Below are 22,910 nucleotides of genomic sequence, written 5' to 3' on the forward strand. Positions count from 1 at the left end.
TGGGCTGGAGCCAGGGCCTGAGCTGCCCCCCCGGCTGCCCCCTCTCCCCCCACAACAGACCCTGCTGTGAGCAGAGCACACGCCTGGTGGGGAGCTGGGAAGAAGCTTCCCCTGCAGACCAGGGGCCCTGCCCCACCCCGAGTGTGAACCCTCCGGGCTGAGACCTGGCATCACTGCCCCAGGCAGGCGCCTGGCAGAGCCCCCCCCCCCCCCCCAGGACCCAGGTGCAGCTGCACCTGCTACCCGCCAGGCGTGTCTGTGGGCACCCACTCGCCCCCAGCGCCGATGCCCCATGGGCACCTCTGCCTCCGGCACCGGGGCAGTCATGAGCTGGGGGCGGGGGACTGGCTGTGCAGAGAGCGAGGGGGCTGGGCACGGCCCCTCTCCTGACAGTGGGGCCAGGGCGGCTGAGTCACTGCCCCGGAATCTGCGAGGGAAACCACAAGGCCGGGGCGGTGCCAAACGCTGCTGCTGAGCTGAGCTGAGCGCCTGAATCCAGCACATAGCACTGGGGGGGAGGAATCCAGCAGACGCGGGGAGGAGGGGCAGGGGTGAGGGTGGGGAAATCCAGCAGACATGGGGAGGAGGGGCAGGGGCAGGGGCTCCAGTGTGATGATGTGGGGGGACCTAGCACTCATGGCGGGCCCTGGGGGCGGGAATCCAGCGGGCCCTGGGCAGTGGTGGGGGAATCCAGCAGACCTGGGGAGGAAAGGGAGGGGCAGGGGGTCCAGCGTGATGGTGAGGGGGAATCCAGCACTCATGGCGGGCCCTGGGGGGGATCCAGCAGACGTGGGAGGAGGGGCAGGGGCGAACGGGGGCTTCAGCACACACCAGGCGGGAGGAGGCTCTGAGCCTTGGGGGCAGCTTGGAACGTGGCACTGCCCAGATCTGCCACCTCTCCAGGTCCCATCCAGTTGCACCATGCCAGCACACAGGATCCCTAGTACGTGCTGCATCGGGCAGGGCGGGGCACATTTCCCTACCAACCCCCGCCTTTTTCTGGGGTGGGGGGGCTGGTTCTCTGGGGCCCTGGCCCACTCAACACCCCTCCCCTCCATGGCCCAGGCAGCTCCGTGTAGACCCTACCGGGGATGGGGGGGAGGGCTCTGAGTATCTGTTGGGGGGGCAAGGAAGGGGGAGTTGCTCCCCCTACTGGGGGGTGCAGGGTGACGGGTTTCCCCAACCAGCCCCCCACCATTTGTAAGAGTTGCAGGAATCACCTCCCCCTCCCTTCTCAGTGGGACCCAGGCATCCGGGCTGGTGCTGTGAGCAATGTGCCCCCCCTGCCTGGGAGCAGCGCCAGCTCCCGAGCTGGGTTTATCCTCCCATGCTCAGCACGAAGTGCCCGGAGCCAAGGGACGGCACCAGAGCCCCCGGCCGGCTCGGGACCCGGGCGGTGGGAGACAAAGGGCACGGCTGAGCATGACTGTGGCATGTTTCATGCGTGTGCTGGGCATGTGTCTCTCTGTGTGTCCACAGCCCAGGCTCTTTGTGGGGCGTGTGTTGTGGATCCCTGGGGTGTTGCGTGCAGTGGCTGGGTGACGTGGTGTTGTGCGTGGTGGTGGTGGGGTGTTGCATACAGGAGAATGGAGCCTGCTATAGCCCTGCCAAAGCAGTGCACATGGAGGCATGCACGCTCACGCATGCACACACACTCACAAATGCACACACACATGCAGCACACACGTGCTCACACATGCACAGGCACGTTCACTCTCTCACCCAGCGACAAAGAACAAATTGATTTCCAGGGGCGGCCTGCTGGACCCATCTGCACCAGGACCAGTCGGTGCCCAGGAACCAGACAAAGCCTGTTCTGTCCAGCATCTCTAACTCCCTGTCAGGTGTTGCTGTGCCCTGTGTGGGAGACTGGCATGTGGGGTGATTCTCCCCGAACCACCTTGCTGCAAGGTGCCCTCAGCCCCTTGGCCAACAGCTGGCAGCCAGCCTAGTGCCCCTTCCCCTGCCGAGGGTGCCAGGCCAGGCCCTGGGCATCCCTTGCTCTCAGGGGTGGGGTGCGTGTGTCCTCTGGGGCAATGGGCAGGGGCACCATGGGGGGCAGACAGCCTCAGTGGCTCTGAGCTGCTGGGAGCCCAGGGAGTGAGAGTCCCCCGCCCCCTGGAGGCACCATGCCCTGGCACATGGCGCAAGATGCCAGAGAGGCTGGGAGCTGGGCGTTGTCGGAGGGGGAGGGGTTTTGCAGTGGGGGAGCCCCTGGAGAGACCCACAAGCTTTGGCTCTGGAGGGGCCTGGGTTTCAAACCCCTCCAGCACCCCACCTCTTCTCTGGCTGCTCTCGGTGCAAGAGTCTTCACCTCTGCTACCCCTCCTTTCAGGGAGCCCTCTTCTGTCTTTCTCCAGCATCGCTCTCCATCCCGGCAGACCACCTCCCCGCCGTGGCTGCAAGGACCTCTCCTGCCAGCCAGCTCATGCCCTGCGTCCTTGTGATGGAGTAGGGGCTGTCGGTGTGGGGGATGGGAGAGCAGGGGATGTCTTTAGGTGAGGGACAGGATCTTTAAGCCTGTAACCTGAGCCAGGCAGGGGGGAGGGGGGAGCGCCTTTGCTGAGAAACGGGACAAAAGAATCTGCCGGTGGGAGGAGGGGCAGGGCAGTTGGTTTGGGGCTGTGGGGCGGAATTCAGGGTATCCTAGCTGGGATCAAGCACCCTGAAAGCCCAGAAGGACTCAGTGGAGGGGTCCTGACTGTGCCTGCAAGCTCTGCTGTAACCTGTGTTCCTGTTGTCCAATAAACCTTCTGTTTTACTGGCTGGATAAAAGTCACTGTGGGGTCCAGGAAGAGGGGTGCAGGGCCGGACTCCCCCAGACTCCGTGACAGTCCTCCTCCCTCTGCTCATCCAGCACCGTCCGTCCCTCTCTGCCCCGGGTCCATGCTCTGGCCTCTGTGAAAGTGAGAGCCTTTTCCGATGCAGTTCCTGCTGCCTGGAGCAGCTCTGAGCGCTGCAGGGGACACGGCTTATGGACAGGGCCTGGCCCAGGGAGGCTACCCCGGGGTCGTATTGATTGGGGCCCCCTCTCTTGTACCTGCTTTTGGGCCAGGCTGGAGCCACCCTGCGCCCAACACCCCCGGGGGAGGCTGGGTAGGATGCAGCTCGACCCAGGGCGCTTGTTGCTTCCCATGCCCTAGTGCAAGGTGGTGTCGCTTGCCCGCCTGCTGTGGGAACCTCGTTGCACCGGGCAAAGGGGTGTGTGTGTGGGGGTGCAGGGGCTCAGGCTCGGGCTGGGCCAGCTAATGTGGCTTAAAGCGCTTAGGAGAGCGCAAGGTACAAGCACTGCAGTTGCACGGCTCATTGCACCATCGTCGCACGGCTCATCGCACCATTGTCCCACGGCTCATCATGCCGTGGCTGCACCGCAGTTGACCTGCCCTGGTGATGTGCCTGCTGCAGGTTACTCTCATTCGCCCCTGCCCCGGACTCCAGCAGCCCTCCCCCCCGCGATCCCCTCTGTCCGTGCCAGGGGAATGCACAAGTCCTGACCTCCCAGTGTTTCCCTCCCTGGCGGGAGCAGAGGCCAGGAGCTCATTGGCACGGGCTGCGGGTGGCTGAGTTCGTGGAGTGCCTCACTGGGTTTTCTTAGCCCCCGGTGCAGCTGCTCCCTGCTGAGCGCTGCTGTCCCCTTCCTGGTTGCTCTCATAACAGCCGAGCTCACAGAGGGGCATGGAGGCTCCGAGTGCTGCTGCTTGCACCAGAGAAGAGCCAGTCGCCTCTCGGCCACGGGTTCAAATCCAGCCCAGAGCGGTAACAACCACGGGCCTGAGTCTCCGCTCCTCGGAGCTCTCTCGACTTTGCTCCTGTGTTGGGGGGCCCAGGCCGGGGGGGGATTTGTTGCCAGTTTGGTGGCCTGAATGAAATGGGTCTGGGAGGAAAGAGCGGGAATCGAGCGCCTCAGAGGGACAGGTTGGAACTGTCCCTCTTGGTTGCAGTCTCAGCAGAGAGGCCAAGGATGTCCCCATGGCGGCTAGAGCCTGGGGCCCTGCTGTGCCGGGGGCTAGAGGGAGCCAGGCCCTGCCCCAGAGCACTCACGGTCTCCATCCACCAGCCACAGGGGGAGCGTCTGTCCAGTGCCATAACCCTGGACACCGCGTCTGCCAGGCTTGCAGCCTCCCCTCTCACTTAGCCGGCCCCTGTTACAGCAGGGCTTGGCTTGTGGCTAGCGGTCTCGCTCTCGAGGGCCGGCAGTCGCCTTCCCGCAGGGTTGGGAAGTGCAGGGGCTCTAAGATAGGCCCCTGGGAATGCCGGGTGTGCCGGAGGCAGACAGGGGCTGGGGGCCAACGCTGGCTGCATGTAGAACGCAATGTGTGTGGGGAGCAGCTGGTCGCGGGTCCAGGGGCCGATTTAAACCGCAGGATTTGTCTCCGCCACGCAAGTGCATCCCCTGAGTGGGGAGCACAGATCCCCGTGGCTCTGGGAGGAAGCGTCTCCACCTGGGTTTGAACGAAAAGCCCTCAGCGCCTCGTGCGTGCAAGGGAACGTGGCTCTAGCAATGGGATCTCTGGGTCCCATTGGGCAGGAATCGGTTGTTACCCCAAGGATGAAAGGGAAGGAGGCTGTGTGGGGGCAGCTGGGGGCACCACACCCAGACCCAGCGCCTGTCATGCAAAGTGCCTGGGAGTGATTTGCCCAGGTGTGGGGATCAGTGTCAGGGAGGTGGGCTGAGGGGGGGCACAGCTGGGCTGCCAAGGGGGCCTCCCATTTACAGGTAAGCTAGAGATGGGCTCCCTACACTTTAAACTGGCTCTCTTTAGGGCAGAACCAGGACCCGTGACCAGCCACCCCAGGCCTTGGGAAGGTGCAGATCCTGGGGTGATCTCCACAGCTGAGGCCATTTCTGATTGCCTGCTCCCCCTCCCCTGCACTCAGCACCACCTCTATCCCCATGCCGTGTGAGAGCGGAGGGGGTGCCGCTGGACACTGGACAGATGGAGGAGAATTTGCTGCACTGGGTCACTCCCTCATGCCCGACGATGCCATCAGTCCCCATGCCCCCACGCGCCCTGCAGAGCAGCATGAGAGTCCAGCCTCCTCATGCAGCTGCAAAACCAAGGAGCTGTGTGGATCCCGCTGAACTGTATCCCCCGGGAGCAGCAGCATTCTTGATAAACCCTGACTTTCTCCTCTCTGCCAAGCAGATCCCCCAGGAAGGGCTGAAACAGGCCTCCTGTGGTTCTCCTGGCCCCTGCCCTGCCCCCCACCCCCTATGTCCAGTGGTGAATTTTGCCCAGCACACCGACAGCATAACTCCCCTGAGCACACCCAGCTTGGATGCAAATTGCAATTTTTGTGGCTTCCCACCCATCCCTGAGAAATCAAACCACCTCCGGAGCATGCAAACCAAGCGTGCAATTTCCTGCTCCCTCCCTTCCCAGGGCCTCCAGAGTCACGGAGAGGTGAAGGCGCTGGCACACCTCCCTCCCCTGTGCGAGGGCCTGGAGTCAGGGGCAGCTTGGGTGGAAGCAGGACCTAAGTCTTTGCATTGGGGGGGATTTCACCTCTAGTGAGTTTCAGGGCTGATGGCTGCTGCACGTCAGTGCTGGAGTCCCATGTCCTTTCTTTAACACTAGTGCAGGTAAGGCACGAGTGACGCCCTGGCGAGCTCTCCCCAGGCCCAGGCCCAGGCCCAGGCCCACCAGGTCCAAGCCCAGGCCAGACCGTCTGTCTGGTGGCCTCTCTCCCTGAAGGCCAGTCGCCCACCCTGCACTTGTGAGATTTCACGAAACAACAAGGCACGAGGGGGGTTCACGGCTGGGGTGGAGTTTCCACGGCTTGAGACCGGGTCCAGGAGTTCAGAACCGGGGCGAGCGGGTGAAATGCTCTGGCTGGGCTGTTCGTTAGATGGGCTAGTGGTTCCCTCTGCTCTGAAAACCCAGGAAATGCTGATCCTTGAGGGGGTCTCCCAGGCTCTGCTATGACACCTCAGCTCACTACCCAGCCTTGGCTGGCTTCAAACCGCTGACAGAGAGGTGAGAAAAGAAGCTACTGCGGGCTCAGCCCGCGAACCACCTGATCCTGCCCCGAGAGGAGCCCCGGCCATGACTCAGCCCCTGCGCCTGGCCCTGTGGCAGACCCGGAGAGCCCAGCTCACCTTTCAGGTGCATGGGATCCACCCGGCCGCCACCTTCTAATCAAACAGCTGCTTGCTATTGTGGGGCTGGGCAAACAGGAGTGACAATAGCGGCCTCGCAGCTCGGCAAACACTGCTGCTCCCGGAGCCAAGCGATGTGCAAATGGTGGCAGATGGCCCAGCTGCCCTGGGGCGCCCTGCCCCCGTCACCCAGCCTGCTAGGGGCCTGGGAACTGGGGGCTAACTGAGCCTTCAAGAGCAAGATGTTTGCTAGGGGCTGTTTGGAGCGCTGGTCCCGTCGGGCCACGGCCCTCCCTGGGGTCTGGGGACATGAGAGGTTGAGACTGGGAGACTTGGGCAGTAGCACCCCCCCATCTGCTCCGGGTGTTATATTTGAGAAGGGGGCCCCATGTCCGATCCGGCAGCCCCGGTGCACTGATGCTGGAGACCTTGCCTGCCTGTCTGGGCTGCTGCGAGCTCTCTGTGCTGGGAGATTCCCCTGGGCCAGTGAGATCTGGCTCCCTTGCCTGAAACCACAAGCCACAGCTAATGAGCTCCCTGCAGGCCTCAGTGCCCGGGGATCACCTGGCCTGCAGCAAAATGCTGGGGTAAGTCTGGTTTTATTGTGGCAGCTCAGTGGGACACAAACTCTCCTGCCTTGTCTGCAAACACTCCAGGAGGCCTTCAGAGCAGGAACTGTGCTTGCTGGGAGAAGCCACGAGGGGCAAATCACGTGGTCTCCTGCACCATGGCAGCTTGGCCCGTTTCTGACCCCTGCGAGCTGGCAAGCTGGGCCTGAACCGAAGCCTGGCTTACAGCTGTGCAGCCAGGGGCTCTTCCTCCCCCCAGCATAGCACCTACGGGCTGTGACAAAGTGGGACTGTTCTTAATGTTTCCTCTGAATACTGTGGGGGGGCCTCAGTTTCGGGCCGACCCTCTGTCTCCTGGCAACTAATGGTGGGGCCTTTCCCGTCTGCAAGGGGATGCGAAAGGTGTGGGAGGACAAAGAGATCAGGTGGCCTCCTGGCCCAGGAAAGGAATTGAGCAGGGAGGAGGGGCTGGAGGGGGTTTTAGTTTGGAGTTGGCTGGGGACAGGGAGTGAGGGTAGACATGGGGGTCTGGCTCACTGCTCCCCAGAATGGACCCGGCCGAGGGGTCCTGTTCTCTGTATCTACAAGCTCTGTGTTAGACCCTGTTCCTGTCATCGAATAAACCTCTGTGTTCCTGGCTGGCTGAGAGTCACATCTGACTGCAAAGTGGGGGTGCAGGACCCTGTGGCTTCCCCAGGACCCCACCTGGGCGACTCGCTGCGGGAAGCGCACGGAGGGGCAGAGGATGCTGAATGCTCCAAGGAGAGACCCAGGAGGTGAAGCCGTGGGAGCTTCTTGCCCTGCAGACAGGCTGGTCCGAGGGAGAGGAGGCTCCCCAAAGTCCTGCCTGGTTTCGTGGGGAGCAGTTCCAGAGCATTGCCCAGGGACCCTGTGACACGGGCCTAAAGGGGAACCGCAGGCAGAGCGATGGGGGCAGGACGGTCACTTTGTGGCTAGCTGAGCTACGGGTCACGCAGCCTTAAGGACAGCGGCAGAACCACAGGCTGCTCCTCCAGCCCCTCCCCGCCATGGCAGCCGGGCACCTCACAGTCAGTCTGGGATTTCACTCTGTGATGTAGAGACCCCCCGCCCGCCAAATTTTGCAGGTGGGGAATTGAGGCACCAGGAGAAGCAGAGACTGGTCCAAGGTCACCCACAGAGTCTGCGGCAGCCCAGGGAACTGAGCCCGGGTGTCCCACGGCCCAGGTTAGACCCCGCCTGCTGGACCCTTCTTCCCCTGCCCCACGGTGGGTCGGCGATGAGCGAGGTGGGGAGGGTGAGGAAAGCACTGACTGGCCCGAGCTGACCTCGGCCTCCCCACCCTGCCGCTCCAGAGACCGCGCCCAAGTGTCAGCTTGCATCTCAGCCCGGTCAATTCCACATCCCCACCTGTCGGCACAGGGGCCCAGTGACCCAAGTGAAGAGCCAGCCACCCCGGTAATGAGATCACATGGCTCGTTAGGCAAACCCGGGGCGTGGGTGAAACTAGTGAGGAGCGAATCTCCTTTCCTCACTCGCTGCAGAGCGGAGCTGGTTGGGAGGGGGTCGCTGTGGGATGAGATCCCGTGTTACTGGCTGTTTTGAAAGCTGCCGGGGATTTGGGTGGCAGGGCTAGGAGAGTATAAATGGCAAGTTCCCGCTGTGCGGCAGCATCTCTGCTCCTTGCCTGCCAGCCCTTGCACTGATCTCAGTAAGCGGCTCCCCCGGGGCTCCCTGTCCATCGCTGCCTGGGCAGGTGGCTCTAGATTTAGGCCAGGGCTGTATGTCAGTGTCTGCTGCAGCCCTCACCCTGATGTTGTCTCCAGCTGTGCTGCCAGTCCCCTCGCCAGCTGTGAAGGCCCTTCCCCGGACTCGAGCTGTGGCCATTCCTCCCCATGATGGAGGATGTTGCATCCAGTGGTGCAAATCCCTTTGCAAGATGGTGGAGCTAGTTTGAGACACCCCAGGCACCATCTTCCCTCCTATTCTGTGAGCCTGGGCGAGGGGCAGCCAGCACACGAGGACGACTCTGTTCCCACCTTCCCTTTGCTCCCCTCCCCAGCTCTAACCCGCGCCTCCTGCTTCTGCTTCTCAGGTTCACGCGTGGTCCGGGATGGCAATTCCCCTGGAGCAGGCTCTGGCCGTGATGGTCTCGACCTTCCACAAATACTCAGCAAGGCAAGGTGACAAATTCAAACTCAGCAAGGCTGAGCTCAAGGAGCTGCTGACCAAGGAGCTTCCGAGCTTCCAGAGCGTAAGTGCCACGGTTCAGGGAAAGACTGAAACGCTGAGACATGTTGGGTGATGTCTCAAAGGGGGTGGGGGAATGTGACACCTGTCCATGAAGGGTGTCAATCAAGGAGCGAGGAGGAATTATTTACCAGTGGCAAGTTGGTCTAAGGCTTGTGCTCTGGTCTCCAGATGGAGAGGTGGGTTCTGATCCACTCTGCTCTGTGTAGAGGTCTGTGGTTATGCAGGAGGCCAGGCCAGATGGTCATAGTCCCATCTGCCCTTAGCATGGCGCAGAGAAGAGTAACTTGAATGGGAAGAGAAGCCACAGACGCCATGAAGGGCTGTGCTATTGTCCTAGTTCATGTGCAAAGCGCCCAGATACTATGGTAGTGGGCACCACTACAAAGCCCTCAGGGAGATCGACAGACAACTGCAACAGGAAGAAATTAAGAGAAGAAAGAGTTAGGGTGAATATCAGGGAGAAGAATCAAAATGGTCACAATGTTTTGGTTGAAGTAGTATTTATGGTGAAACCTGCCCATCTTTCAAAACCAGACATTTGCACAAAAATGTTCTGATTTTTTAAAATTTCTGACAAATATTCTTTCTTTCTTCCTTTCTCTCTTCGTTTCTTAACTCTGGTCAGTTTAAACAATTTTTTTTTATTATAAAAGGACCTTTTTTAAATGATCAAAATATTCATTTTTTGAGAACCTCTCCCCCCCCAAAAGGAATCCCCTTTATTTTGGAAATAAAACAATTTGCATTTTCAAAAGTTACCAAATTTAAAAAACAGTAAAAAAAGCAAAGCTCCATGGGAAGACATTCAATACCCAAAATCCGCCTGTTCCAAGGACTAATCAAATTACGATGCTTTCCAAATTGCCACAAAGGTTGGTCTTTTCCCGCAATCAGAACTACTCAGTGAGATCTCCAGAAATGCCAGACACTCTCCTGCGTGAAGAGCTGGGCCCCCTAGTCTGCGTTTAACAAGGCCCCTGCACTGGTCACCTGTGGGGACAGAGCCTGGGGACTTTCAGCTCACGCTCCCAGATTCAGACTAAGCCCATTAAGCCGGAGGCAGGAGCAGACTCGACCTTTCAGATGTGGTGCAGCCAGTAGAGGGGGACAAAGAGCCAAACGCGGTTAGCCCGGGTTATGTGACGACGCACCAGGATTTAATGTTTGGAGGGTGCTAGCACCCCAAGGTCTCCATCAGATCAGGGGCTCATTGTGATGATCCCAGAGCCAACGGGCTCCTACTTTAATTAGACTACAATCAATTCACGAGGGTGAATATTTTGGAAGGGCTAATGAACCATGTGCTTCCGGGATTACGTGAGTTAGACTATAAATCTTAGCCTCTTGGGTGGACTGTTCCAGGTCGGCCAGCTGGGGGTTTCCTGCACCCTCCTCTGAAGCTGGTGGTGCCAGCAGCTGAACCACCCAAGTGAGTGGTTAGGGGAAGGGAGGGAGGTAGCCAGGATATTGGGATGCTCTAGCATTGACTGGCTGAGCATCCGATGTGCAGCCTGCTGGTGGCAGGGACCCCACATAGAAGCAGGCCCCTGAGCTAATCCAGTGTCTCTCCCCCTGCTTCTCACAGAAGCAAATGGACGATGCTGAATTCCAGAAGATCATGAACGACCTAGATGTCAACAAAGACAATGAGGTGGATTTCCAGGAGTTCGCCTGCTTCTTAGCCTGCGTGGCCATGGGCTTCAACGACTTCTTCAAGGATCATTGCCAGAAGCAGCTGCGTAAGAAGTGACCCCAGACGCCTGCGGGACCGGGATTCCTGAGCCTCAGCGCCCCCGTAGCCCCCTTGTTTCCAGTGTAATCACCTGGGCTTTCAATAAAAATCTTTCTAAAGATGCTTATGCCAGGGTGTGTCTCAGGGGCAAGATTTTCTGTGCTGGTCTCCAGGGCTCTGTGATCCCAGAGTCTCATCTGAGCCTGTCAGAATCCAGCCGATAATGAGGGGAGGGAGCAGTGGCCACGGTAGAGAAGGCTCAGGTCTAACTTCCTGGCTAATTAGCCTTTTAAAATTACTAGGATTTCCCATGCTGCGTCCCAGCCCGGGGGCGATTGTTTTGGAAACTTTGAGCCTTACCATTCAAGCTGTTTCCGAGTGACGCAAGCAGAAAGGAAAAAAAAAAAGGACCCCACACGCTGGGCTCTGCATGTTCTGAGCAGAGCCTCGGCGTGCGTGTAACTCGAACCATATGGCCCAATCGCGGGCCGACTCGGCTTGCAAAGCTCTCGGTTAGGGTGATCAGACAGCAAATGTGAAAAATCAGGACATGGAGTGGGGGGGTAATAGGAGCCTATATAAGAAAAAGACCCCAAAATCGGGAATGTCCCTATAATATCGGGACCTTTGGCCACCCTACTCTCGGTGCCTGAGCTTTGGCGGACCATGCGTGCGAAGGGCTGTGCAAGGCCAGCCTGGAACGAAAACCCCGAATTCTCCAAGCTGGGTTGCATTCTCGGTGGCTCCTGAGGCCCTGGTCAGCTGCACAGCCCTGCGGCTAAAGCCTCCCTGCACTGCTCAGTTCCCTGTAGGCTCTTGTGCCGCCCTCCCCCTGTAGGAGCCGAGCGCCTTCCCACTGTGCATTAAGCCATGGGACGAATGTTCAGAGGTCACCTTCCACGGACGAGCCAGGCCACTTTGCTTCGACATGAGCCGTCTCGAGAGCGCACAAGCAGCAGGTGGGAGGCTCATGCAGGGCTTTGAGTTTCGTCATCCACCCCTTGCTTCGCTCACGCCGAGTGTCAGTTAAAACACACATCAACCCCTCCCAGAGCCACGAGTTAGAGCAGCAGGGGCCCAAGGCAGGCGGACACAAAGCCACAGGGCAGCCCCCCCGAAGGCAGGCGTCCGGGCTATGCTGAGCGGGTGAGGGGGTCAGGAAGCCAGGGACTCAAGTGGAGAGGCCCCTGGATCTGCCGCTTCTAAGATGCTGAAACTCTGAGGGCTGATGCGGGACCCAAGGCCAGGCCTGTTTGCAGCAGGGAAGCAGCTGGAGGCTTGGAGAGGAGATGTCCCGTGAGCCACGAGAGGGATGAGACCCCCCTGGGAGAATCTCAGAGGCCGAAGAGGCTGGAATTATAGAAATGTCGGGCTGGAAGGGACCTCGCAAGGTCGCCTAGTACAGTCCCCTGCCCTCAGCCAAGACTAAGTATTATGCAGACCATCCCCGATAGGGGTTTGTCCAACCTGCTCCTAAAACCCTCCAGTGGCAGAGATTCCACAGCCTCTGCCAGGAATCAGTGCCAGTGCTTAATGACCCCGACAGGCTGGTTTTCCTAATCTCCCTTGCTGCAATTTCAACCTGTTACTTCTCAGCCTGGCCCCAGTGGTTCAGGAGAAAAATTTATCACCTTCCTCTTTATAACAACCTTTAACATGTCTGAAGTCTGTTCTGTTCCCCTCTCAGCCTTCTCTTCTCCACGGACCACACTAAACAAACCCAATGTTCAGTCTTTCCCTGTAGGCCGTTTTCTAGATGCTCTCCTCTGGGCTTTCTCCAATTTGCCCCCCACCCCTTCCCCGAAGCGCAGGGTTCAGATCTGGACACTGCTCCGGATGAGCACGATCAGTGCTGAGAAGAGCGGAAGAATTACTTCCTACGTCTCACTTCTAACACTCCCGGAATGACGCTCACGTGGACTCAGAGCCAGCGACCCCCTATAGCCCCAGATCCGTTTCTGCAGTACCCTGGGCTGTGCAGTCCATTTCCCATTTTGCATTTGGGCAACTGATTATTCTGGGAATCAAATCTGGGGTCGGTCTGAATTCCTGCCCCAAAACATTTCCAGGGAGCAATTCTACACGTTACCTCCTGGCCCATGGAGCAGCGGAGCTCACAGGGCCGGGGCTGTGCTCAGGTGTGTGTGGGTGGCTGCAGTTACCCAGGTGTGCTCAGCTCTGCAATACCTGCTAGACAGGTTTCAGCTCCCAGGCCCAGGGCCTCCCTAGCGGGCGGCAGGCCTGTGCTGGTTAGCAGGAAAAGCTGCTGTTTATAGTCAAAGCCACAGAGCCCAAAGGGGAAAATTCCTTTTAATTTTGTGGGGTGATATCTGGGGGTTTTGCTAGGCCTGGGTGTCATCTGGATGTCATTGTGTGTGGGGGGCAGGATCTGCCTCAGAATGAGGCTTGATCCCTGCATTTTCAGCTGACAATTCTCCCTCCAAACCACAAATGACTTGCAGCATTCCAACGCACCCCCTGGACATTAATTAACCCCGTCCAAGCCACCCAGCTTCCCTCCCCAAGGACGGGACACAACTGAAATAGAGATGCTGGGTGCTGAAGTTGGAAATTCGGCTGGCAGAGCCAGCGGGAAGCATGAGATCAGGGAGGCCATGCCGCAGGCTGGCCTGGGGAAAGGGCGTCTTCAAAGGCGAATTCAGGTTCTTACAGGTCTGCTCTTCCCAGAGCTGCTGGAGAAAGCAGGCTGCATCCTATTGGGTAGAGAGCCACACTTCCCCTGCCTCCATTCCCCTCCCTCGCTGCGCAGATCCCCCTTCCGCTTGGCTTGGTAAGTTTTCTGGGGATTATTTGGTTTCATTGCACGGCCTGGCTCCGTAGCTGGCTGCAAACAGAGGTGTGGGGACTCCCTGGCAGGTGCAGAGTGAGGGGGCTGGGTCCAGCTGTGCAAATCCCACTCCAGATGGGCAACCAGGGCTGAGCTCAGAGCTGCAGACGAGGGCTACAGAGCCACCAGCCATGTCCCGGAGCTTCTGGCGGAGTTCAAAATGGGGAGGGGGGCTGTTGGGCTGGGGATGGTTCTGACCCATCAGCTCAAGCTCTGCTTCCTAGTGTAGCAGAAATCCCCGCCTGTGTCTCTCACGCCCGGCGCTGGGAGGGGAAAGAGGCCCAGCGGGGCAGCCTGGGTTCAAATCTCTGCTTTGCCACTGACTTGTCATGTAACGCAGAGCCTGTCTTTCACCATTCTATTTCCCCACAGGGATCCAGGTGGGGATACGGCCCCCCCTTCCCACGGGCCCAGGGGGACGGTGCTCTGCTAACCAAGGCAGGAAGCAGGCAGGGGAATTATGTAGGGTTTTCTAGCCCCGTTGCTGCTTTGCACTCTCCTTGGGCCCATCAGCAGGACTGGGATCCCCCAGGTCTTGCAGGACCCACTGCCGTAATAGCGGAAGTGGGATGAAACCCGCGCAGGGCCCTAGCCGTTGGGCACCCCTGCAGCAGAAAGAACCCAGAACCCCGGAGCCAGTCCCAGAGAGGTCAGTTCAGTGGGACTCGATGGACAGGATGAACGCTGCCAAAGCACCAGGAAAAGCCAGACCTGCCCTGGTATCGGTCAGACGCTGGCACGGCCCCCAGGACAGGGTTACATATTAAGGGCTGGGCTTTGCCTCCCTCTGTCTGTCTCGTTCTCGAGGCTAGGATCCTGGCACGCCACATTTTCAGTTGATTTCCCGGCAGAGGGGCAGGATTCACGGCGAGGTGACCAGATAATGTCATTTTAGCTCCATCAACGTGCCCCAGAGCACAGTGGGGGTTCTGCAAGGCCTCGTGGGGGGAGGCTGGAGAATCATCCCCCCCTCCGAAGTGCCATTTGCTCTCACCCAAGCCTTGCACTCTGCTGTCCATAGATCCATAGATTCTCTGACCAGAAGGGACCAGCTAGTCCTGGATCAGGCGGCCCCAGAACCTTGCCTGGGGATTTCGGCATCCGGCCCAGCACTGCTGGTTGGAGACAGGCACCCAATCTTGATTCAGTGACTCCAGGGGACGGAGACCCGCTCAGAGAGTGTTAAAAGTTGGTGCCATATTTCTAGGCTGAATGTATCTAGCTTCAGCTTCCAGCCAGTGGATCTTGCGGTCCCTTGTTCTGTTAAAGCAGCGCCTGAGCTCACGCGCGTACTCGCAGAGCGAGATCACCTCACCTCCGAACCAACTCTTGGCTAAAGGGGTGGAGGCCCATTCGGCTTGCGCTGCACGGTGGGTTTTAAAGATGTGGAGTAATTCCGGCAGCTCTTTTCTGCCCCCTTTCAGATCTGCCGGCGGCGGGATGGCATCTCCACTGGAACAGGCCCTCGCGGTGCTGGTGGGCACCTTCCATAAGTATTCCAGCAAGGAGGGGGATAGGTACAAGCTCAGCAAGGCGGAGATGAAGGAGTTGCTCCTCACAGAGCTGCCCAGCTTTGTTGGGGTAAGTGGAGGGAGATGCGGGTGGGGGACTCCAGGGCTGGATCACAGAGGCTCAGCCTGATGCTTTCAGAGCCAACGTGCATCAAGCAGACACGCAGCCAACGTGGTTTCCAAGTAACAATAGCAGCTGATGTGGCCTGTAAATCCTTAGCTCTTTACTAAGGAAGTATCATATGGGGAAACTGAGTCACAGACAGTGATTTCCTTAAGAGCATGCAGCAGGTAGAGGCAGTAATAGAACCCAGGAGTCCTGGCTCCCAGCTCTGTGTGGTAGCCACTATACTATACTATACTATCCCTCCCCCTCCCCATCTATCAGCCTGTGGAGCCTGGCTTCCTATTTGACCAGAGTCTGGGCCCAAGCTGCGCAGATTTTGCATTTGGTGCCCGTGTCTCTCCCCTTCCCCCCGTTGCAGGATCAGGTGGACGAGAGAGACCTGAAGAAGCTAATGGGGAATCTGGATGCCAACGGGGATGAGGAGCTGGATTTCCAGGAGTACGCGGTGTTCCTGGCCCTCACTGCCGAGCTGTGCGACGAGTTCTTCCGGGAGTGCGCCGATGAGAGGAACCGGAAGATCTGAACCCTGAGCAGCCCTGCATGGCCGCTGCGTGTGAACGAGGTCAACGCACAGTAAAGATGCTTCAGCCAGAGGTGTCCCTTGTGTCTCGTGAGCAGGGGCTGGGATTGGGCCCCCAGCAGGCTCCCCTTTTCCCCTCGTAATGCCCCTGGCTTCCCGCCTGACCCAGAGGCTGCTGACACAGCCCTTCATGCCCGTGAAACCTCCGTGGAAGGAGGAGAAGGGAGGGGGTTAAACCATGCGCTGGGCAGAAAACCCGTCTGATCCGACTCACAGGGACCTCACATGCCAGGCTGCTCCTCACACACCCTCCCTTCCCAGCAGGCGCCCAGATACCCCAGTGAGGCCAGGGTGTCGGGACATGGCTAGAACACCCTGGGTGGCGCCAACCCCGCTGAACCCGCCTCCCCCAGCCCGGCCCCATGAATGTGGGACTGGCTTGGTTTCGCAGACACGGGGGTGGGAGTGGGCAGGCACCTGCCTGCCTCGGGGGCATAGATTCATAGATGCCAAAGCCAGGAGGGACCGTTGTGATCCTCTCATCTGTGAAACCACCTCCTGCGTAGCTCCGGCCAGAGAATGGCCCCCACAGAATTCCCAGAGCAGAGTTTTTTGGAAAACATCCCATTGGGATTCTTAAATTGACAGTGATGGAGAATCTCCCCACCCCCAACTCCCTGACCCTTAGGAAATCGACCCTCTGGGTAATGACTCTCTTGGAAAAATTTACCCCTTAGTCCTACTCTGAATGCAGCCAGCTCAGATTCCAGCCCTGGGCCGGTGTTGGACAGTCTGTGAGCCTGTGCTCTCCCAGGGACGCAGCCGGGTCCAAGAACTCCATGTCACCCGGCTGCCCTGCTCGGTTCTGGGGGTGTCTGCACTGGAACACAGTGAGCAGCGCTGGAGGGCTCCCCGACTATTTAAAGGGACACTGCCCAATTCCTACCCGCTCCAGCCAGGGGTAGGGAATCTATTGCTTTTATACAACACCCTTCCCCCGAGCAGCTCTGAGTGCTGTAGGACGCCAAGCGCCACTGAAATGCAGCCACCTCTGAGGCGGAGGGTGGCAGGCAGCAACCCCAGAGTGCTGCACAGTCGAGGGTTTTACAAGCCATGGAGAACAGGCAGAGCCTTTGCTGATTGTGCCACAACCTCTTAAAACTAGGTGGAACTCATGGCTTAATCTCAGCAGGGTGGATTCTGACCCGTGCTTGCACAGGGATCTGTGGTTTCAAACGCCAGACTATGAGACCCCCTCTCTGGCTTGGTGCAGTTATTATTACACAGAGGCAGGATCTTAGTTTTCTTGATTACTGGCCCCTGGCTGTAATAGCCACTAGACCCCACTCCCTCCAAGGGCTGAAATGGACCCGAGTTCTCCTAACAACCGGTCTCCTGCCACGGCATCAGAGCCGGGAACGGAGCCGTGCTGCGCAATGCTGAGGAGAGGCCAGAAGGCAGGAAAGCTGGACTGAGTCCTCACTAAATAACCTTCTTCCCTCATGTAGGAAGAGCTGCCAAGGATCTTTTAGGGGAAGGGAGGGGACAGGCACCTGCTGCTGAAACCTTCCATGGCCGAGGATGTGAAGAGGACATGGTGGGGGGAGATAGGGATGGAAGGTGAAGAGGGCATGTAGAGAACTGCCCCTCGCAAATGTCTGCCTAAACCAGGTGACTGCATCACTGCATTGCCATAACCCATCACCTTCCCTGTCCCCCCAGGATCCATCATAGCCTTGTCTATCATGCCTGTCAGTAAGCTAACAAGCTATTCAGGGCTCAGTCTGCATGCTTGTCACAGAGTCCCCGGGCGATGCTCTGGAACTGCTCCCCACAAAGCCAATCAGGACTTTGGGAAGCCTCCTTTCCCTTGGAGCAAACTTGTTCAGGGCAAGAAGCTCACACGTCTTCACCTCCTGGGTCTCTCCTTGGAGCATTCAGCATCCTCTGCCCCTCCGTGTGCTTCCCACAGCGAGCCCACCCAGGCGGGGTCCTGGGGAAGCCACAGGGTTCTGCACCCCCACTTTGCAGTCAGACGTGACTCTCAGCCAGCAAAACAGAGGTTTATTCGATGACAGGAACAGGGTCTAAAACAGAGCTTGTAGATACAGCGAACCAGACCCCTCGGCCGGGTCCATTCTGGGGGGCAGTGAGCCAGACCCCCAGGTCTGCACTTCACTCCTCGTCCCCAGCCAGCTCCAGACTAACAACCCCCTCCAGCCCCTCCTCTCTGCTCAGCCCCTTTCCCGGTCCAGGAGGTCACCTGATCCCTTTGTCTCCAACACCTTCAGCTGGCACCTTTGCAGGGGAGGGGCCCAGGCCATCAGTTGCTAGGAGACAGAGTGCCCGGCATTCAGGTGCACTGGCCCTTTGCTCTGCAGGAATCACACACCCTTATCCCACCCCCTAGATACTTAAGAACTGCATAGGGGACACTGAGGCACCAACACCGTATTCAGAGAAAACATTAAGAACATTCCCAGTTCATCACAATGCTCCCTGCACGTGTTCGGGTGCCCAGCGCTACCAAGCAAAGCAGAAAGAAAGAGTCTGGCTACATGGAGCTGCTGAGAGGGGCTTTTATTTCAGGGGAAGAGCCTTCAAACTAGCTCAATCTGGTGCTTAATTTGTGCCAGGCCTGAGCCCTGGACCTGGCCGTTCAGCACCCCAGGGCCTCTGGGCTTGTTGCCATAGTTATGAAGGTTAAAAAACTGCCTGAGTCCCACATCTCTTTCAAAACAAATGAAGCCCTGGGTAAGTCCCTGTGCAGCACCCGGTGTCCTGATTGCAACTGGGCTAAGTTACCGGCTCAACAAAGTGCCTAGGACCTAGCAAACTGCCCCCCCCCAAGGAAACAGGACATCTCCCCTGCAAGTCCGTCCATCTATAAATCTCCTACAAGATGGAGAAACTCCAATCCCACCCTATGGGGCTGCAAGCTCTGAACTAGCCCCCACCTGCCCCTATCCAGCTTCATCTGAAAACCAGAGTTATCATGTGCTATGGGCCTAGGCTGCTCATCTACCCAGAGCAAGAGCCTGCATGCAGAGAACCAGCATTAAAATCCTTCCTTGAAATGGTACACCCCAGAGACATCTGCCTGGGCTATTTATAAAGAGCTCAACCGCAAACAAAGGCAGCTGGTTTTTTCCTCTTTAAAACAGCCCTTCTCACTTTTTCCACAACTCCCCCAGCACTGAAAATACTTAGATCTCCCAGGGTCTTTCCCTACCCCCTGAGCTGGTCGTTTATAACACAGCTGGCCTGGCCCACGCCCCGAGGGGAACCAATCAGCTTCCGGATAAGGAAATTGACAACAGATTTAACCTACTTCTTAATTGGGAGACCAGATTCAAAGGGGGTGGGGGAGGGTTACTTTGCTAAAGAGATCTTTAGATCAGTTATTTAAAGGTAAAACTGCAGACAAGATCCTCTCCCTGTGTCAGAAGCAGCTGCATTTTCAGAGGGCTGTATACAGCTGCAGGAATTTGTGCCTGTTTTCTGTTTATTTATGATGCATTATTTAAAGAGCTGGGATTTATTTGAGGTTATTTTTTGTTTGCTAAGGTGGGTAGTTTCATAGCCCTGCGTTCTCCAGGTAAGAAAATGAGCCTCTGGAGGTTTAATGACACTTAATTCCCCAGCCCTGAACCACCCTCTCAAAGGCTGTAAAAGCTCAGAAATGGCCAGTGAGCTTTTCCCATAGCGTGATGAGCCTGTGTCTCTCTCTTCACTCCTCGGTGTGTCCCTCAGCGCCGCTGGTACCAGAGTAGCTGAACAGCTCACAAGTTCTTGAAACTATTCATCTGGGAAGTTTTAACAAGTTTACAATTCCCTGGGGGGGGCACCAGAAGCACAGCAAGTCCTGCACCTGTGGGCTTTTGTTTATAAAGACTTATTATACAGGAATATAGTCCTGGGCTCTCCCGGTCTGATCTGGCATTGCCCTGTTGCAGAGTGAGTGGCGTACAGCACTTGGAACAGGCTGTTATTTGGATCTAATGGTGGTTGATGTGTTTATCTGCACCCCCCAGGGCAGCAGGGAAGTGCTGGTCACCCCAAAATGAGGCACAGAAAATGGGGCCAGGAAAGTGCTTGGGCAAGCGAGTTTCAGGTTTAGGGGCCTAAGTCCCAGTCTTGGCTCCACTAGGATGCACAAAATGCCCGCTGAGCCTTGTAGGCACCTAAACTGACCTGGGCAGCCATGTCACTGCCCTGTGTCTGGGCGCCCCTGGGCCGGGAGCAGAGAGGTGGTTCTGTGCGGGGCCTGAGCTGGTAGGCAGACTCCGAATGCACCTCACATCGGGTCCTGGGCTGGAGGCGCAGCACCCAGGGCCCATCGTATAATGTTTTGCTCTGTGGCTACAGCACTCAAGTGGTATATGGGAGACCCAGGTTCAATTCCCTCCCCGCCACCAGAGACCCCCCCCAACCGAAGAGCTTGTGCTCAGTAAATAGAGTCCAGGACCCTCCTGGGAGCGCCTTGTGCTGGGAGATTCATGGAGTCACAGATGGCCAGAGGAGACCATTGCGGACATTGTCTGACCTCTGGGATAACATGGGGTGGAGGCCTGCCCCTCCGCCCCCGCCCGTAATTCACAAAGAAAATGTGTAGACAGACGCCCAGCCTGGATTTCAAAACCGTCTGTGACGCTGCTTCACTTCCATGCGCGGCTCAGGGTGTGGATTCAAAGCCAATTTGATGCAACTCTTGGGTGGATCTGGCTCGGGGCCGTTTCCCAGACCTGCCTGCGATATTAACACCGATGCCTGGCAGAGCCCATCTTAGTCTGAACTGGGAGCTGGTAAAGCAGGTGGCTTCAGGACGGTTCCCACCCTCCCTACACGCCTGCTCACGCTTGGCTTTCCCGGACCCTTAAACTCATTGTTCGCGGCGGTGAGTTTTGTTCCTAAATGCTGCCATCTTTCCCAGAGGGATTGGGCTGGGCTCTAGAGGTTGCCCCAATGTTCCAGCTGTGGGGATGCGGCTCCCAGGAAGCGATGCTGGTGGAGGTTTTGGGCGTGATGGGCTGCCGAGTCTGCCCATGTTTGCATAGACAGCAGAGGAGCGGGGAATGGGGAAGCCCTGGCAGAGGAGGGGAAGGAGGGTTGGGAGCATCCTTGTGCCCTCGCACCCCTTGCAATGTGCCTTTGGCTGGTCGCTTGGTCCGTCTCTCTGGCTGGCTCCCAGCGCCTGCCGCATCATTTTCAAGGCAAATGGGGATTTACTCAGCAGCCGCCCTGCCAAACCACCGCCTGGTCTGGCCCGGGACCACTCTGGAAACGATGTATTTTAACGCCCAGGGATGGGCAGATGAGAAGAGCTTTGGAAAGAGCAGGGTTGGGTCTGTGGCCGGCGTCACCCCTTTGAGCCCCGCTGCATCCATCCCGTCTCCCGTGACCTCTGCCCTTCCCCCGGCTGCTCAGCGCAACCAGCTGGCGGCTTCCTCGAGCTGGGCACTTTCCTGCCTTTGCCCTGCCAGGGCGGGTGTTTATCCACCTGCCTGGGGAGGGCTGGGGTCTGGCTTTCTGCACAGGAGGAGAGAACTCGCAATAGGGGCCCTCAATCCTGCAGGACCCCATAAACCCATGTCCCCTCTGGAGCAGCCAGGAAACTTTCCTGGCCTTGGCCCAACACTGCTTGGCCATCCTCACCATGAAGACTATCTATCTATCTATCCATCCCCAGACACCCCCTCTATCTATCTATCTATCTATCTGTCCCAGACACCCCCTCTATGTATCTATCTGTCTGTTCCCAGACACCCCCTCTATCTATCTATTTATCTATCTGTCCCCAGACACCCCCTTTATCTATCTATCTATCTATCTGTCCCAGACACCCCCTCTATGTATCTATCTGTCTGTTCCCAGACACCCCCTCTATCTATCTATTTATCTATCTGTCCCCAGACACCCCCTTTATCTATCTATCTATCTATCTGTCCCAGACACCCCCTCTATGTATCTATCTGTCTGTTCCCAGACACCCCCTCTATCTATCTATCTATCTATCCATCCCCAGACACCCCCTCTATCTATCTATCTGTTCCCAGACACCCCCTCTATGTATCTATCTGTCTGTTCCCAGACACCCCCTCTATCTATCTATCTATCTATCTATCTATCTATCTATCTATCTATCTATCTAGCCATCCCCACACACCCCCTCTATCTATCTATCTATCTATCTATCCCCGGACACCCCCTCCCTCTATCTATCTATCTATCTATCTATCTATCTATCTATCTATCTATCTATCTATCTATCCACAACGTCTCTCTCTCTCTCTCTAACGTTTTCTACTGATCACCAAACTGTACAAAGCTACCTCAGGGGCCTTTCCCTGGAGGACACCCCCAGCCCCAGCCCTTCACAGCTCAGCTCGTTTGCCTCCTCCAAGCTGGGCGGGCCAGAGCAGGGACGCTGGAGGAGCTGGCGGAAAAGCAGGCGCTGCCTGCCACAGGCCAGAGTGACTCAGTGTGTGGGTGTGCGGAGGGGAAGGAAACATGCCGCTGTGGTTCAACTCTGCACAATTCAAATCCCTTTCCAAAACAAGGCATCTCCTGGGCTACCAGGTTTGGTTTTGCAGCCAGTGCGGGACCCAGTGGCTGGACGCGGCTCGATATTCCCAGCAGAAATTTCTTTGTGTATGCGTGTGTGTTGGGTTTTGGGCCTCTGTCCCAAGACTATCCCCCAGTGGATGCATCAGCTGCAGAACATGGCACCTCTCCTGTGTTTCTGTGTACTCCAGGGCCTGGTGCAAAGCCTGTTGAAATCAAGGGGAAGGCTGCAGTGGACTCTGGAACCACGCCGGCCCGTCTGAGCTACCTCAGAGCTGAGCTTGCTGCTGGGTTTCCATTCAAAGGCCAATGTTGGGTTCCCCTCTAGACTCCACAAAGAGAGATGGATTGACCTCAGAACTGGTAGGCCGGGCTGGGGGTTTCTGCCTCTCCTGACTCCGCTCTATGCCCTTGAAGCGGCCAGCAGGCCCGGCTCCTAGGTAGAGGTATGGCAGGCAGCTCTGCACACTGTTCTTGCCCACAGGCACCGCCCCTGCAGCTCCCATTGGCCACAGTTCCTGGCCAATGGGAGTGCGGAAATGGTGCTCGGGGTGGAAGCAGTGCATGGAGCCATGTGGCCTCCCCGCCTAGGAGTCGGGCCTGCTGACTGCTTCCGGGATGCAGCGCAGAGCCAGGACAGGTAGGGACTATCCTACCTTAGCTCTGCAGTGACGCCAACTGGACTTTTAATGGCCTGGTCGACGGTG

General features: G+C 57.8%; 2 protein-coding genes and 1 pseudogene across 2 annotated transcripts in view; all 3 read left to right on the forward strand.

Moving 5' to 3' along the window:
• The window catches only part of ILF2 (interleukin enhancer binding factor 2), a 270,325-nt gene that overhangs the window by 106,482 nt on the left and 140,933 nt on the right, over positions 1-22,910 (forward strand). The gene's annotated exons all lie outside the window — the stretch shown is intronic.
• On the forward strand, positions 8,225-10,683 carry LOC116832749 (protein S100-A4-like; annotated as a pseudogene).
• On the forward strand, positions 13,059-15,700 carry LOC116832711 (protein S100-A2-like). The gene is made up of 3 exons (XM_032793625.2): positions 13,059-13,424; positions 14,906-15,062; positions 15,478-15,700. The coding sequence occupies exons 2-3, from the start codon at positions 14,922-14,924 to the stop codon at positions 15,640-15,642; spliced, it is 306 nt and encodes a 101-aa protein (XP_032649516.1). The 5' UTR covers positions 13,059-13,424; positions 14,906-14,921; the 3' UTR covers positions 15,643-15,700.

The sequence above is a fragment of the Chelonoidis abingdonii genome, chromosome 11 (genome assembly GCF_003597395.2).
Source record: "Chelonoidis abingdonii isolate Lonesome George chromosome 11, CheloAbing_2.0, whole genome shotgun sequence".
Taxonomy (NCBI): Eukaryota; Metazoa; Chordata; order Testudines; family Testudinidae; genus Chelonoidis; species Chelonoidis abingdonii.